Here is a 15,999-nt window from a genome sequence, read left to right on the forward strand (position 1 = left end):
AATATTTGTAAAGTAGTAATCTTCATTTATTATACCTTTTTGCTCCACTGAGGAAATTTGAGGGCAGTCACCAAAGTAGCAGCCCAGAAGTGAAGAAAAACACTTGACAGGCAGCTATATTCCAGAAAACCCTACTATGTAGAATTGACACTGCAGTATCACTTATTAATTGCCTGATTATGCCTTGGAATACAATTCTACAAGTCAGCAAGTAAAGCAGTATTTCTCTTCACTACCCCTCCTGACAGTCAGTCTGAAGTCAAGCTATTTCTGCTTGCACAACTATACCCACAGTAAATGAAAGTCAAAAGAGAAAGATCATGGTAATTCAATAAACAGTTCTAAATGATCGTTCATTAGCCACAGCAGAATCCAGGTCATTCTTATATAGCTCTAGCTATTCCACAGTTCAAGGATGAGTAAAATATGAATTACATAAGGTGACCAAAGATGACAATCGAAAAAAAGGGAAGAAGGTCTGTTGTGTAACATAAAATGTATCTTTCTGAAGTAGTCCCCTTCCCAGCTATTATCACATTAAAAAAAATAACAAAGAGTTAAAGCAGAAGGCCAGAAGTCAAGGCTTCTGGAATCTTTTTAGCTCTGCCACCAAGATGAACTGGAATAACTCTGGTGAATTGACATAAATACTCCATCTGCTATCTTACCCAACAGTAAAACATGTACAAAATTTACTTTCATCAGAGGGATGTTGCCATGTCCAGTGAATTCTTAGCCGATTAGTTTGGCAAGTTGCATTGAGATGCTTAAAAGAAGAGTAAAAGACCAAGAAACTCCAGGCACTGTTATTTCACTGCAACAGTGAAGAGATGCATATAAACCCATATACCTTCACCACTTCCTTCCTCCACTACACTGAAAACACATCACCACGTTATTTTTTTTCCACCTAATTTTCCAAATTAAAAAAGAATCCTTTTCAGCTTTACAAAAAGCATTTAAACTTCAAAGATACATTTACCAGAAGTTAAAAAGTTAAATTATGTTTAATGAAAGACATTCTCTGAAAATAATTACAAAATATTTATCATACTGCTATAATGAAGAGATATAAAACTCACCCCAATGGCAAAAGTCAGAAGAAACGACAAAGAGGTTACTAGGATCAGCTAGGTATTTACTGAAGAGTTTTCCAAATTCCTGTTCTTTTGACTCACTCAGTGCTCCAACCAATACAGGAACAATAGTAAACTCATCCTTATGGCTTATAAGCAAAAGAAAAAAGGTTGTAATTTTTTAAGTAACATCTGAAGTTTTTTCAGGGCTTGCTAACTGAAACTGCAGAATGTTTTAAAAGGATACCATTAAAGTGAAAATATAGTTAATTTGATAATATCATACTAGAAAGGTGTTTTAAAATATGAACCTGCTTCAATTTCAGAAAACAAATCCCTCCCCAAAATACCATTTATCTTTGCTGCAAAGTGAAAACACCAGGCAACTAAAAAGAAAAGACACAGGTGAAGCCAACAATAAAGCAAGAATGAAATTCTCCCCGTAGAGAAGCAGCACAAATGCTGGGCAATTTTTCAAGATATATGAAAACCCTCAAGATAGTGTACAGGAAGCATCCAGATGTATATTGGCACTCCAGGGAAAATTTCAAATACTGCAAGAGAAAAAAAACAAAACAAAACAAAACAGAAAAAAACCCCAAAGTGATAAAAATCATCACCTACTTTTTTAAAAATCAAATTATTCATAGTGCTCACCTGAAATGTGTAAACAGAACCTTGATTTCAAATTGAGTATTAATACTCCAAACAAATTTTAAATATCACAGAAAACACATATTAGTATTTGAACTTCTTTCAAAGCTTGGAAAATGGTTCAGTGAACAAAACAAAAAACAAACAAACAAAAAACCCAAACCAATACTGAATTATGAAATTTAGAGAAAGTAAAAAATGATTAGGTCACCTCTCATACACAAGGACAAGACTGATTCCAGCTGTAATTGCTCTACACTAGTATACAGACTAACAATTATTTTTCCAACCACCAGTTTTATGTAAAAAACAAACAAAAACACACACACACTCCAGGCTACCACACCTCAGGTCTTGCAAAAAGGGGGGAAAAACATTTCAAATATTTGGAAAGATTCCTGATAGCATGTCTAGTATCAACTCTATTAAGTCAATATCAACATATGAATTCTTATAAGAGGTGTTACGATTTTGTTTTTCCAGTGTTTGCTCTGCTCACAGTATCTATAGTTCAGCAAGTAATAATCCCAGTGTCCGATTTCTCCCTCCCCCCATCCCTGCCTCAAAATTTTTTTGGGGGGGTTGGGGGAGCACAGGAGGGAATTCCTACGTAAGAGTATTATTTCCTCCTACTGCATTTTACATACAGTTCAAACAATTAATGCATATAATACTCATTCTTATACAACAAGTAATTAGCCCTAGTACCTTTCCATGGCTTTAGCAGTATAAGGCAAATGCATTTCAATACTGTGTTCATCTTCATCTGTCTGTAGAGACATACGCTCAAACATTCCAGTCTTCCACAATTCTCCATAAACTGAAATGAATTAAAAAATAGTTTTTTTAAACAAATTACAATAAAGCAAACTATAATGCATCTTTATTAAAAGTAGTCCACTAAAATATTACTTGTCTTCAAGGACTGTGATCATAAACCACTTGTTTTAAAATAAATTTATGATTAAATATATGTTTAAGTCATTAAGATACAAAAATAATAAATTCAGTTCACAAAATAAACATATGTTAAATCAGTGGCCTTTTTAGCATCACCAAAAAAAATTCAGTTACGACACAAAATTTAAATAACACAATAAAAAAGATTTTTAAATGTCTGCCTAGTCCTTTGATTCTTATTTTTACAACAGCATCATCATATATTGTAAAAAGAAAGAGTGCTGATAAATTGAGCCATTGCCGAATGTGTAAAAACACTTTTCCTTTACTGTTTAATATCAACTGAATTAGGAAATTCAGGGACAGTGAAAATTGATTAAGTAATCCATGCTTATAATGAATCTTTTCTTCTCTCAAATGTGCCTGATGGTATGCAGTGATCTCTGCACATGAAAACCCTCCACTAAATGCACAGTTTGAAGTAGGGCAGTGCTCTGCTCTCCATTCCATGGAGGAATTCTACAAAACCTAAAACATGTTACCTAAGGAAATGTCTGCAGGTACAAAAGAAGTGCTATGCAGAAAGCCTAAATTAGCTTACTTAGCCATGCAATCATGATAGAATGGCAATACATTTAGGCTAATTAGCCTAAGAAAGATACTGTATTATTTAGATATACCTTGAGATAAGTTTGATATATCGACCCGCATAAATCTTCATTGCGCCTTTAATTTTAGTCTGAAAAACTGGTATTTTACAGACTAACAGTTAAGTTCTGTACATACTCTGCCAGCAAAAATGAATAACGTACAATAATGTGTCCAAATAAAGCCAGCTTTTTGTTCCTTTATTAGAAATAAACTCAAACTAGCCAGAGCACCATCGTTTTTTGCAGACAGAATAATTCAGAATGATAGAGGTGTATAGCATATTATTTATTATTCAAACGTAATACTTTTTAATTTTGAGAACCTCTCTAAAAAAACAAAAACCACACTATTTAGGGGACATACACCCATGATGGAAAAGATAAGCAAAGACTGAAAATTCTTTACTTGCAGGATCATAACAGCCATTTTTAAGATTTTATACAGTAATGCCTGCAACCAGCAGAATCTTTTCGATGTTAGCTTTTACTGGAGTAAGTTCTACATTTGTATGCCACTTAAAAGCAATAAAGCTCATCAACAACACGGTCCTTCGCACTGCAATAACACAGGTAACACTAAAGCCTCAGCAATCTACCAGATGAAAGCTTTATTATGCACTTACTCTTTTGGTCAATTCGAAGATCATACAGAGGTGTTCTATAAATGTCCACACTGGAAAGTGCACATCGGGAAAGGGGCACATGATGGGAAGGCCCAAGAATGAAAATTTTTCGGCTACAATTAACACAAAAGCCCAAAATTCAGACAACTGTAATTCTGCAGGGACTTGCTTTAGAATAACAAATTTAATAAAAACGCTGACATACAAAGCAATACTTTGAGTGTTTGTCTGGTGGTTAGCAATAGAGTTTTACTCTAATATGTGCAAGACCATGGATCAATCCACGATCCAGCCTTGCTCCGTATCTGAGAAGTGACCATGAGATCAGTTCGGTAACACTTCAGATAACCTTAAACCTCTTAAACAGGCTATATACCAGAGAGCACTAATCAGCTGGAAAGTCTGTCTAGCTGGACTCACTAGAAGGCTGAAGTCTGTGTTAACCCCTTAGAACTGATTTTTGGGCTGCCTTCTTGGACCAACAGAGCCTTCAGCTCCACATCACTTTCAAAGCTATAGGTATGTGCTCTCAAATGAGGATTCTGGATTCACAAGCTATTCAGAGCCTTTTTTTTTTTTTTTGATTAGCTCTACTTCAGACATCAAATTCAAATTCAAGCCATTCTCAAATGCTATCTTAATCCCTCGGGTCTGCACATTTGTAGCTTTAGCTGATACTGCAAGCTTTTCCACATTGTTGTCATGATCTTATTTCATCAAGTCATCAATTCCTGGCTCTTGATTAGCTTTCTGGCCACAGGACTTAAAACACCACTATAGGAAATTCACTTTTTCAGAATCAGAATCCGCACTGAACTACAGGGATGGGAGACATTAAAAGATAGTTTATTTCTTACATACAAACCACTATAGCAAGCCATATTAAAAATACTAAAACTGTTTACAGAGCTCATTAAAACAAAGTATCCAAGTGTGTAATACTTCAGCTGAAAGACAAATTATTCTGGCAAATTCTAAATATGCCAGTAAGTGATACAGAAAGTTCCATCAACTCAATGTCATTAAATCTGGGGAATGGAACTTGTTCTAGAAATTTTTAGACAAACCAGCTTTCTGCCACACCGAAATCATCTTCACTTGTTTATAACATTTTAGAAACAATCAGAACCATTGTCTTTGGAGAGCATTAAAACATATTTCCTTATAAGCAACTGATAAGACATAGCCAGTTTTTAGTATTAACATTTACCTAAAATTTAATTGCAAAATACATACTTTGAGCAAGTACTTGTAGATGTCCTAAAATTTAAAACCTTTTTGGTAAATATTTTAAAATTTTCAATCATTTAAAAAAAAGTTGCAGTCAGCAAAATGTGTGAGAATTATACTTTTTTAGCCTAGAATAACTGACTTCATATTTTCAGAAACAGGCACAGATTATGGTTTTTATAGTTGTGCCATTATAAACACATGTCCATTTAAAATTATTACAACAGGTAACTTTCACTGACTTCAAATATCATATACACACAATGGTCACTTTTCTCCACAGCAGAAGAGAATCCTGGTAGTATTCAGCCCATAATCCTGCACTGAAAAACCAATGCAGAATCGCGGTCAAATATTTTAATATACTTACAAAACAAATACAAAGAAAACACCAAAACAAAGCCTAAAGAAACCCTGGGACCAGTAACAAACAGCTCAAGCTTTTATTGCTTGATGTTCCACTGTTCTCTATAAAGTAAAATAAACATTGATATTATCTGAAAACAGAACACCTAGCCCCCCCTCCCCTTCTAAAAGGTAGATCCCAATAATTCAAGAACTTTTGAAAATATTGCTTTACATTTTCATCTTCAACAATACTGCATTAAATTTTTCTTTTGTTAGACTCAAACAATTTGAACATTTATATAAGGTTAAAATAAAATAGAAATGGATATAAAAGACTCAAAAGAGAACAAAATAAAAATGTATTTGAGCACTTCAAGGGGTAAAAATGTAACAGCAACATGAAACTTCTCCAAGCACTGCAATAGGATCATCTTATGCTTTCCACTTAAAATAATAAAAAGAGAAAGCTTTAATACTTACGTAATATTAGGATCCACTTGTTTATAAGCATGGGCTGCACAAGATCCACAATAGGTATATCCTGCATGACTGCAAATCAAGTTGTACAAAATGTTAACATATTTAATATTATTTAACATATTTAATATTATTATTAAATATCTTAACACATTACATATGTTGGAGGTTTAGTCCCCAGTGAGCTAGAAATAGCAAGAATGATCCAAAAATCAACCTGTGAAAGAGCTGGAGAGCAAGCACTGTTCCAGTTAACAGTGGATCAGCTTAACAGAAGTTAATACTGAAAGTACGTTGGATATATTTGTTAAAAAAAGAATTCTTGGTGATCTTTCACTTGAAAGTTATAAGTAGACCTCCAGATCAAAGCAACTTTTATTATTTTTAAAGGATACTAATACGCAGACTATACAACTGCATATTATCAGAAGTTCATGATAATGCTAAATGTGCAGCCAGAAGACATGGGAATAGCAAGCTGTTGGAGAAAGGTCTTTTAACCACACTCTTGGCAATAAAAGACTACATGTTGTAAGAGAGAAACAGAGAATGAAAATGCTCTGGCAGTGAAAAGAATACCTCAGCAACAGAATGAGCACAAGGAAAGCAGTGGAACGCAGTGCAGTAATTTTTATTGTGGAGAATGAGACAGACGCTTTATCATTGCCTATTGTTCTGGCCTAAAGTTCTTCTTGTCCTGTGTTCCTGGCCTGCTTCTATCATGCTCCAAAAACATTCATAGTTATGCTGACTACTTGTTTCAAATATCATCATCTTAAGATCCATCCTTTTCAAGACTGTTCAAGACAGGAAAAGATTCAGTTCATGCCACAAAAAGCATTAATTTCACAGAGCATTCCCCAGGGTCCTAGGCCAAGTGGCAGAGAACACATCATGATCACTCAGCAGCACCTCTGCAGCAGACAGCCATGCCCACATTGCATAGTGCTTGGGTCACGTCACCTTAGGATCTCATCTGGAGTGCCTGTGACTCTAGGTCAATAATTACCTTTAGGCAGAGTACATGAAACAACACGGCTACAGCTTTCCAGATGGTGTCACATGTATATATACATACATATATACATAAATATGTATGTACACACACACACACACACACACAGAGTAATACCTGAAGCAAATCATCCTCAGAATTACCCCTGGGTTTTACTTTAGAGGCAAATAGCTCATTCATTCTAAAGAGCTCAGAAAAGTACTAGCACACACACTACATGGATTAACAGGAGACTGGGACCTAGTGAACCAGCAAGCTAACTTGACAGTGTCAACACATCCTTCTGAAAGATTCCATCTGCAGCAAGCTTTTTCAGTCTTTTAGAAAAATTTGATTAACTATATCCCACTTTACAAGTGAGACAACAAAGACACAGATGAACGAAGCAAATTGCCAAGACCACAGGGAGGTCTCCAGTAGCTCTGGAGGAAAAGAAAAAGAGAGAGAGCGAGCGAGAGAGCGAGCGAGACCACAAAAAACAACACACATCAGGTTACCTAACCTGCTGCTGAAAGGCCTCTTTCCAGATACACATGCAAGAAAAACTACAGCAGATTTGGTCCAATTTCTTCTGCACATTCACTCATATTATGGAATACTTCAAACATTATGCTAATGCTATGTTACTGAAGTAAAAACAAAAAAACTCAATCCTTAGGATGCTTTTTCCTGATGTTTCTTTCCAACTAAAAATAAGTTAGACTGACCCACATAGTTTTCTTACTACATCTTGACTGCCTTCATTAAATTTAATTCTACCTTAATAATTTAGAAATAACCCTACACTGTAGCACTTTTTCCTATTTCTTTTATGAACAAAAACTAACAAAAAAAAAAACCAAAGCAAACCATTCTGGATAACCAGATAGCGTTTCATTATCGTTTTTGTAGCTTTACAAATTTTATGTATATGTACATAAAAATGTGTATGTGCATGTGTATATATATACATACATATAATGTGTATATAAAACGTATGTGTATATACACACACATATATATGTTCTGTGTTACAGATGTATGAATGATGTCACCTTTAGACTACCATTCTAATCTCTTACCTCGCTTATATTCACAAACAAATGTTATGTCTTCGAACCATCTGTAAAAGGAAACTAATCATATACCAAAATGTACACAGATTTTTGCTATTTCCACACGACATTCAAAATACTTTTTTGAAAACTAGAGGACATTCTTTTCACCTAAAGACAAGCTTCCACGAGACTTCAGAATCACTCAGAATAAAGAAGCATTTAACGATTCAAATACTAAATATACTAAAAGTAAGTTTCAAACTTACGGTGCAATAATGGCTCTAGCAGGTCTTTTTGTGGACTGTACTTGAGAAAGCCAACCTTCTAGTTGTGCATTCAGCTGGGGTCCTATGAAAAGACAAGGAAATATTGAAGCCATGGAACAATCTAGCATACCTCAAAAATTAACAAATAAAGTCCAACAGACTTAAAACTATCATAAACATGAAAGCTTGTGTTTCAATATCAAAAAATAAACTCTTTAAAAACAACATGCCTGCAATGTGCAAGGTTACCCTAGGAAAGTTTCAGCCTCCAAGTCCATAAAGATCATTTATTGCCCATCCGTGCAAATAGACTGCTCTATAGACTATTGCACATACCATCTGGTCATTATAACAAGTGGCTGCTGATCTCAAAGAGAGACTAACAGATTTATTTCTCAGGCAATCATCTTCCCAGAGTTCAAAAGTGAAAAGTTACAGCAACCTATGCTGAGGGAGTCCAATATGGAAAGATGATAAAATACAAAGACCTTACATACTGGGATGATGGCTAATGGCTATAGTATTTAGTCCTCCATTATTAGCAAGTGACTACAAGAGCAGAACACAAAGCACACTGTAAGACAGAAAAACTGCAGCTACACAGGAGAGACCCAGAAGTGTGTGTGTGGGGGGAGCTTATAGTGATTTCATAGCAACTTTTGATCAAATCAAGTATATAAACTTCTTTGTAATGTTAACTTTGCTGATCAGTCAACCCAATATTTAAAAGGTTTTTTTTCCCCTAAATCCTGTACCTCGACAAGTGGCAAATATTCTCAATTTAATAGGCTGACGGGTGACAAAAATGCCTTCCAGATATAGCAACATTAAAAAATACATTCTGGCATTTTCCATTACAAATGAGCTTATTGGTGTAAAGCTATTCCTGAAGGAGCAAATTTGGCATATATAGCACAATATTCTTTGTGAAAGAATAGAAAAACAAACTTTAAAGTAAAAATCCTGCACCTGCTATTTTAGAAGTAGCATCGCATGAACAAAGAGAATAAAGTAAGAGATACACTTTTTTTCCTCCATTGCATGCATTTAACAGGATTTTGTGTTAGCTGAGTTTGTCAGTAAGGTATGGTACAGTAAGCTGTTTTCTTGTACCAAGCACCTTACCCATTTTTGTATCTAACCCATGCAGAGGAAAGAAAATGTAACCCATAAAGCCACAAACTGTCAGGAAAAGTCAGAAGCAAATTAAATATCTGAAACTATTTCACAATCATGTTCCAAACTAGCCAGATCACAAGTTGATGGTTTTCTAAAGAGTTGGCAATACCTACAGAGAACCTATGTCAAATGTCACTTTGGAAGAATCCAATCAGTCACTCAACAACGATTGCAGAAAAAGCTTTCTCCAGAAAGTAAGCAAAACAAATGCCACCAGTTTCTACAGAAAATTTAAGTTTAGATGTTTCATGAGAAAAGGACATCCTCTGTGGTTGTAAAAAACACTATCTTCTGGCATGTAGACAGTTAATTAGTGCAACACTGTTTCCCTAAGCCTAAAATTATCTCAGCTGCCTTAGATGTCATCTGCAGCTTTAACAAGGCAAAAAAGTGACATAGACTAGCCACTGTCACTGCTGTAATACAGACACCTTAGTGAAAACATGAAATTGCCCCCCCCCCCAAAAAAAAAAAAAACCCACACACATACCAATTTTGCACTACTGCTTCTGTTGCTTGGAAAAATTACATGCAGCAGAGACATGCAACAGAGATAAAGATAATGACATCCTAAAAAAATGGAGGCTTTTGGAGAAGCTAAGTAGCATAAACAGATCTATTTCCATCTTTCTCCTAAGCTACTAGGGGACTGACAAAACACTACCCTATTAAAAGCCCACCTTTTTTAAAAATATACATTTGAAAGTGAAGAGACAGAAATCACTCTGAAAAAATTCAACTTCCTAATTCTACCAAAGTATGTAGTAGGATAAAGTACTTTCTGAGAGAAGTTCTTTAGAAGGAAATATTTTTTTCAAACAGTTACTAACCAGAGATTTATACAAAACAGATTTATACAAAATCTGACCCATCTTACCCCTTTTGCCCAGAAGAATGTCCAGTGACAGCACAACAGTAGAAAGGCCAAAGCCTTTCAAACAAATTGAGACAGACTTGGGACTCTCCTTCCAAACAATGCATTGTCTTTGGCCCTTCCTCTGTCCCTTCTTTCACAGCTATTTCTGGCGAAGAAGATGGTAGGCAAATCAGATAACTTGCTGAACAGTTCAAAGACAAAGTTCAGAATTTCTGGCAACTTCCTAAAAGCTTGTATGATAGTCCATATTTGGGCAAGACTTCTGATCTTACAATGAAGTGGAAGAATAAGATGCCCAGGTCTGCTTAGTCTGCTATTGCAGACATAGACTTTGTGAAATAAGTAACAAATCAGTATGACCCAAGGGATGAAACTTTGTCAGTATTTATATATGGACAGGCTATCAAATTGGCTTTCAGATTTTCTCCCTTTAGTGTGACTGTAAGATGACTTTTCAGATCACTAACTCTGACCTAATGTAAGCTTCCATACCAGCTGATACTTTTTTACAATATTTTAATAAAATATGTAATCAAATACCTCTCTCCAAAGGACTAACACAAGGGGAGAATGGAGAATACAACACACCCTTCTAATCTTTTAGCTAAAGGGAAAAATCAAAGAGCAGCCCAAAAGAACTCACATCAACTTTCAGCTTCCTATTCTTACAAACACTTAATATGGATATTCTAAAATAGCAATTTTCTTGTTACCAAATTACCCAGGGACACAAAGCAACCCCTAGTATCAACTTTTAGCTAAAGTGTTCAGAGGAGTCCTTCTTCCAAGTTATCAAACATGACAATGCTTGATGCGAAAGTCAAAATATTTGAATGGGATATACAAAATATAAATAAATCCAATATCATTGTAGATATGCTCTACCATATGGAATTATAAGAGATGAGTAACTTCTTCATGAACAGCCCTATAAGCAAGTTTTTTTCTAGTTTTACTCTAACATATATGAATAGAAGTTTGTGCAAATATCACTGAGATAACTGAGGTAGTAATCTGTCTCTAAGTAAACAAGCATGCACATGGAATAGTACTGCCTATCCTTCTACTGCAGGGGTAAAAAGTATGAGAGGTCCCTGCTTCTTTAGCAGTGTGTGGATCACTCAGCTTGAGAAAGCTGGCAGAATGAGAAGTTTGGGGTTTTTTTTGTTTGTTTGTTTGTTTGTTTTTAAGGCTAACCTGGAGGGAAAGCTCTAGGGATGCATCTTCTATGAACAGTCAATACCCTTGAGTGTTAATAATGTAAGATCAGTCCTTTTATCAGATAAAGATAGATCAACAAAATACGATCCTCACTGAAGCACGTAATATTAAGACCTGTAACTAAATCCTATGAAATAAGGCATAAATATAAGCATGAAAATAAGAATCCTGACATTATCATCTGTGGACATTTCACATGCTGTTTTGTTTAGGAAACTGGCAGAAGTCGCACCAAATTTAAGAATAACTTCAAGCTGAAACCAAGTTTCTATCAGATAGGTTTATGGTATGTCTACAGGCAGAATTTATTCAAATATCTTCTTAAAGGAAAGACTTTTTTTTTTTTTTAAACAATCAACACTATCCCCTAATAAAGCACTGGAGTAAGTGGGAAGGAATCCTTCCACATTAAACACTCGCTAGTATTACCCAATGAATAATACCACAAAGAAGTCTCATAGTCACACATCTCAGTTCATCACCTCCCTTCATAGTTGTCACGGTACAGGCTTTGTAGGTTAAGCTAAATTAGTACATTCTTTCCAGTTAAGGGGAAACAAGAATATTTAATTCAATCTTCAGGCAAACTCCAATCTGAAATGTGACAGAGGACTAAGTGGTTTCCCTTCTCATTTAAAATCACAGAAAACATAACAATTATTTTAAAGAACACAGGCCCCACTTGATAAATCTTTGTTTCTAACTGCAATACAGGCTAAATCTTTGAATAAAGGACAAATGTTATCTATGCAAAGACTAGGATTTGTCAGAAATAGAAAATGATTTTCAAAGACGCATGTTGATGAGCACATTCCCTACAGCTAGTATATATTAGTCTTCCATTACTGAACACTGGATGAAAGGATGAAACAAAGAAATCAGTCTATAAGGCAGAAATTTGCTTATGGAAGCTACAGGACTGAAAAAGGAACCATAAGGGATACACATAAGGATACAAATAAAGATCACACTGATCCTACATAAAGTCTTGTTTTATACATTCTAAGATGAACGTAAAACAGCAGGTGATGAGGGAGAGAAAATAAAACTAAAGCCACAATAGAAACACTGACTCTGCTTTGGAGGCAGTTCTCACCTGTGTGTCTCAGTTTTCTTGTATTCCACTAGCTCTCTAATTTCCTTTACTGAAAGTTATCAGGAAATTATCAAACTGCATCCCCATTCATTAAGAATATCAAACAATATTCACATACATGGCTTTATAAAATACCTTCCCAGTTAGGTCAGAGATCCAAACAAATGACCATCTGTTTAGCAGCTCCAAGAAAATAATTTTGGCTCTAATGTTAAACACTTATGGGCTAAATGCAATCCAAACTTGTCAAAGTATTCACTAGATGATACTTCCCAGACTACTTTAATAATACCAGGAAGATGCCAAATGTAAAGTTCTTTTTAAATTTTCAACTCTTTGTAAAAATTGAGTTTATATTATGCACTTGGAGTATCTTTATTCAGACAGTACTTCAGTGATTCAGCAAGAAGTAACAGCCTGGAAATTGTATTTTAAATTATATTGGTATACTTCTGAAGAATATAATGTTACAATCTGCATACTAATATGATGTTCCATGATTAGTTTGCAAAAGATTCAACAATGACACATCCATCTTCCACATAAAGTTTCTAAGCAGAAAAAAGAAAAAAAAAAGAAAAAAGGAGAGAAACAAATTTAGTATCTAATCTTGCAAAGCACATACTTCATAAGTTTGCAAGACACTACAACGGTTTGCTTGTAGATAGTAAATTAAGAAGTTTAACAGTCGTATTTGAAAGCTCCAGCTCATGTCACATTAAGATTGTTATCAGTGCATTAATTATCCTGCTACTGCACAAAGTTCCTTTCACCCAGATCAGGTCACTACTTGCTTCAGTGACCCTCACATACTTTTTACATTTTTTCTGCATCCATTTGTCCAAGACCATCTAGAAATAACACGCTGATGCCACTGATGCACTGCTTTTACATTATGTTTACATACAGTACTGAATGAGCGTCGATGAGTTACTCCAATTTTAGAGAACGTGCCAGGGTTCTCGGCACACCAGAGTTCAGCACTTCCAGAAAACTGTTACACGGTATAGCAACTGTCTTTCTGAACCACCTCCTCATATCACTATGCACAGTCCAACAACACACAAGACTGCACATCTTCTTTCCTTCTATCCACTTCAGCTACTGCAAAGACTCAGGTCACTACAGAGAAGTGGTTCTGCTGCAAGTTGAGGTAGGATGCAGTAGCTCTGAGGGTCAGGGAAATACATCCTGGCAGCAGCGTTTGTGCCTCAGAAGCTGTAGGCAACAGGCCGGGTGGACAGACTGTGCATACTCAGGAATATCACGGCTGCAGGGCAGAGACAACTGTAACTGCTGTACATGCTTTCCCTGATGCTGATGAGAAGATCCAGCTCAGAACAACAAGCACACAAGTGCTAGGATTACATCATTATTCATGAAAAAAATGGACACCTTTATGTCACTTTGCAGGGCCCCCAAGCCCCAGAACGTGCAAGTGAGAAAAGCTGTGCCAACTCAGAATTGCATTGCTTTTGCACACTGAAGCTGGCTACTCCAAAAAGCTATAAACCAATAGTGGGTCTCGGCTTAGTAAATCAGTATTTGGTGCAGAGGCAGTAAAAACCACTAATGCGGGTTTTACGGGGGATTACAAAGGAGGAGAAGTGCAAGCATTCTAAAAGAGCAGCTCACTTGGAGAGAAACATGATTTCTAAACTGATCACTCATGATACACATCTGCCTATTCATTTATTTTCTGATCCCCAGAAGTTCTTCCGAGTAGTATCCTTTCCAACTGCTCTAGACACCATTGTTCAGACCTCAGACAGCCTGAACATCCCTGCGTGACAGCCGGTTATACATGAGATTTAGTGTTTCTTGCCCAAACAAGTACAAAGCTTTAATTCTTACAAATACTACCAACAAGATTTCTGCACCCATGTACCTTGGCGTTCTTTTACTCATAAGCCACAACAGCAGGAGACAAACTCTGTACACAAGAGCACCAGAGGTTTGAGCACTCTTCAAATATCTATATGGAGACAGACCATGTACTTGGCTTATCATACAAAATACTGTTTGGTAGATGGTAAAAGCCCAACGGCATTTCAAGTCAATATAGCAGTTACTATGTCAACTCACAATTGTATTGATAAGGATATAGAAATGAAGGTTCTAGTTCACAGGACTGGCACAGGCTACTAGAAAGCGCACCCCTGACCACAAAGGTTGGGTCAGGGAGAACAGGGAAATAAGCCATACCCAATATGATGATGAACTTGTTTTGCAGGGCAAATTTCAGATCACACAGTGTTGTTATTCATGTACCACTCTCAATTTGGTTTTGTTGATGTGATTTCAAATAGCTGACTAAAAAACTGTGTTTTGTCTGTACTGGCATTCCACTGACTGCAGAGAAGTTGAGGCAAGATTTATCAAATGTTTTATTAAAGAGTGGCATAGCATTCAATTAGCTCTTCCAGGAGCCAAGCAAGACAGGTCAACTGCCAGTAAATAAAGCATGTGAAGTGCCTTAACATATGACATCTCACTTGTAATGGCATGCTATACACAGAGTATGGAAAAAAGATGGCAGATGTGCATCTGCCAATGACTATTTTCATTTCAGGAACGCATGGATTGGGTCCCAGCAGAACTGTCCAATGCTTATGGAATCTACTAGCATGAAAGAGTAAATTGAGCCAGTTACCACATCCTATCCTGCAAATAGTCCATGATCAATATAGGGCCCTGTGTGTCATTCCTGTTATATTTCAACTGCTCCTTTTGTATCTAGGAACATGTTCGCCCTGTGTTGAAAGTCATGGAAAATTATGCTGTTTTTGTTTCAGGTTGTCCCTATTCTTCCCATTTGCCCTGCTAGTCAAAAATCAATGTCTCAACAGGTCTGTGTGGCTGAATTCACCCAGCAGGAGTGGGACTTTCTGCCAAAAATAAATCAAAAGTGTAATATTTTTCACCACAAAAAGATGAGACACTTTTTTAAACAATCTACATGAAAGCAATGCAACAGGTTGATACCTTTATCTACACACCATGCCTTTATCTCTTTTTGCAAGTGTATTTAGCAGCAACCATGTACCAGGCTGCTAGCCCACAGAAGTAGTAGCATGACACATACTGGTTTTAACTATTTTAAAATGGACATATGGATCAAGGTCTGAGAGTAAAAATATAGGGTAGTTAGATCAGCAGCCTACTATCAAAAATAGTCTTAACATTATTCAGTGTGGAAGCTCAGCTGCAGAGATTCCCATCTTCAGTGCTGCTGCTGCTAAGAAGAAGCAACTTTTCTGAGTCTCCGACTGAACACACCCCATTGTTGCGAGGCAGATGCTCCGCAAGTCCATGGCTGAGGTCTACTAACAAGCTACACAGACTGATGT

The 15,999-nt window shown here is 36.1% G+C and overlaps 1 protein-coding gene across 2 annotated transcripts in view; it reads right to left on the bottom strand.

Annotated features, from left to right (window-relative positions):
- Positions 1-15,999, bottom strand: part of MEMO1 (mediator of cell motility 1) — a 29,941-nt gene that overhangs the window by 9,485 nt on the left and 4,457 nt on the right. For both annotated transcript variants that reach the window (XM_064509427.1, XM_064509426.1), the window contains exons 2-6: positions 8,277-8,358; positions 5,962-6,030; positions 3,904-4,016; positions 2,439-2,550; positions 1,083-1,225 (exon numbers count right to left, since the gene is read on the bottom strand). In XM_064509427.1, the coding sequence (XP_064365497.1) occupies positions 1,083-1,225; positions 2,439-2,550; positions 3,904-4,016; positions 5,962-6,030; positions 8,277-8,358 (519 nt within the window). The remainder of the gene's footprint in view (positions 1-1,082; positions 1,226-2,438; positions 2,551-3,903; positions 4,017-5,961; positions 6,031-8,276; positions 8,359-15,999) is intronic.

Source organism: Dromaius novaehollandiae, chromosome 3 (assembly GCF_036370855.1).
Source record: "Dromaius novaehollandiae isolate bDroNov1 chromosome 3, bDroNov1.hap1, whole genome shotgun sequence".
In the NCBI taxonomy this organism is placed as follows: domain Eukaryota; kingdom Metazoa; phylum Chordata; class Aves; order Casuariiformes; family Dromaiidae; genus Dromaius; species Dromaius novaehollandiae.